This window comes from Otolemur garnettii, unplaced genomic scaffold (genome assembly GCF_000181295.1).
Source record: "Otolemur garnettii isolate 467f Iridium unplaced genomic scaffold, OtoGar3 scaffold00012, whole genome shotgun sequence".
In the NCBI taxonomy this organism is placed as follows: domain Eukaryota; kingdom Metazoa; phylum Chordata; class Mammalia; order Primates; family Galagidae; genus Otolemur; species Otolemur garnettii.
This window is the reverse complement of record NW_003852407.1, coordinates 19527394-19529209: the sequence shown is the minus strand read 5'-3', so window position 1 is coordinate 19529209 and position 1816 is coordinate 19527394. Positions and strand designations below refer to the sequence as shown.

The window sequence follows — 1816 nt, the reverse complement described above, 5'->3', positions numbered from 1 at the left end:
GGGGCCCCCGGCCCCCCCCCCACCCCCGGGCTTTTTTAAGGGGGGGGGGTCTTGCTGTTGTTCAGGTTGGTCTTGAATTCTTGAGCTCAGGCAATCCACCCACACTGGCCTCCCAGAGTGCTACAACTGATTACAGGTGTGAGCCACTACGCCTGGCCTAAGTGGTTATTTCTAAATACTGAGAAGAGAAATGGTTTCACTCTTATTCCTTATGTAATTCTGTATTTTCAATTTTTAACAATAAACATGTATCATGATTTTTATTATGAATAAGAAAAATAATCCAAAAAAGAGTTAAATATAGCTCAATGAACAGAATAAGTTGATAGTTTATTAGTACATCTGTTATACTGAAACAGGATAACAAATACCTTTTAATAACTTACTAGTTCTTTAACTTCTTCATTATCCTTTCCACTGAAAGCCTTAGGCTGAAACTTCCAAAGCAATGACAAATCAGTCAACAAAAGTGGAACCTTCAAAGGATTTCTAAAAGCCACTTCCACTGTAATTGGTTCTATTAAAAAAAAAGGCCTAAATTAGTAACTTTAATAAACCTTATACCTATTCAGAGCTTCAGTTCTCTAAACACAATTTGCTTTCTTAACTCTATATTTCTCCCTAGACTATCCTTTATCACCCCTCATGTGTCTACTTACTCAGAATTCAATTAAAAAATTACCTCATGGAGAGGACTCCCCAGTTTCTCTATACTACTAAAAAATGTTATCCCCTATTTTATATTCCAACATCTGTATCAGAGCCCCCCATATTTGGTTAAATAAATGCAGCTCAGTAAATTATTATTTTTTTTTGAGATAATCTCACTATGTCACCCTCGTATAGAGTGCCATGGTGTCACAGCTTACAGCAACCTCAAACTCTTGGGCTTAAGCAACTCTCTTGCCTCAATCACAACACCCAGCAATTTTTTGGTTGCAGTTGTCATTATTGTTTAGCAGGCTCAGCCTGGGCTCAAACTCACCAGCCTCAGTGTATGTGGCTGGTACCCTACTCACTTTGGGCGCCGAGCCAAATTATGAGTTCTTAATTTATCTTTGTATCCCCACTCTCCAGTAACGCATGGTGCACCATAAATCATCAATGTGCTTGCTGTAAACAAATAAACAACAACAACAAAAAATTCACGTATATCACCTTCTACAACTGCAAGTGGAAATCTTGAGTTATCTGAATAACTGTTCAAACAATATTGTGTGGGATGAAAATTGGATGGAATTATTCCCTTGTTAACCACAGCTACAACTTGTTCCTCAAGTTCTCGCCACTGTTGAGAGGATTCAGAATCATATTCTTGATCAAGACTAACATGAGTAGCTGCTTGCTTTTCACCTTAAAAAAAAAAATCACGATTAAATACACATAAACATACAGAAAAGGCAGGCAGACTAACAGACACATATGTTAAAATTTTACAAATGTCAACTTTTATGCTATGATCCTAAATATTTTTGATAAAATGAACATTACAGATAGAGTTGATGTCTTCTCAGCAACCCTCCCCACTCTTACTATTCTCCTTCGTGTCCACTGGCATCACTTCCTCTGAGAGCTATTTCAAAGTTGCAGTGTATCATACCCATATTTATTATTTCACCACAAGTATATACATAGACAATGAGTAGAATGGCTTTTGTGTTTGAAATTTATACTGTAACTTTCCTCACTCAAAATCATGTTGGGAAAATGTACAATCAATTCACCCACATCAAGCAGCATGAATCTATTATGCAAATATACCAATACGCTGATTCATTCCCTATTAGGAATTTTAGTTGCTCAACTTTTTTTTTTT

General features: G+C 36.7%; 1 protein-coding gene across 5 annotated transcripts in view; it reads right to left on the bottom strand.

Moving 5' to 3' along the window:
* The window catches only part of TRAPPC8 (trafficking protein particle complex 8), an 85661-nt gene that overhangs the window by 35006 nt on the left and 48839 nt on the right, over nucleotides 1–1816 (bottom strand). For all 5 annotated transcript variants that reach the window (XR_002772040.1, XM_023510213.1, XM_023510215.1 and 2 more), the window contains 2 exons: nucleotides 1159–1353; nucleotides 387–517 (listed from right to left, as the gene is read on the bottom strand). Coding sequence is in view for 4 of the 5 variants with exons in the window: in XM_023510213.1 (XP_023365981.1) it covers nucleotides 387–517; nucleotides 1159–1353 (326 nt within the window). In the remaining variant the exon portion in view is untranslated. The remainder of the gene's footprint in view (nucleotides 1–386; nucleotides 518–1158; nucleotides 1354–1816) is intronic.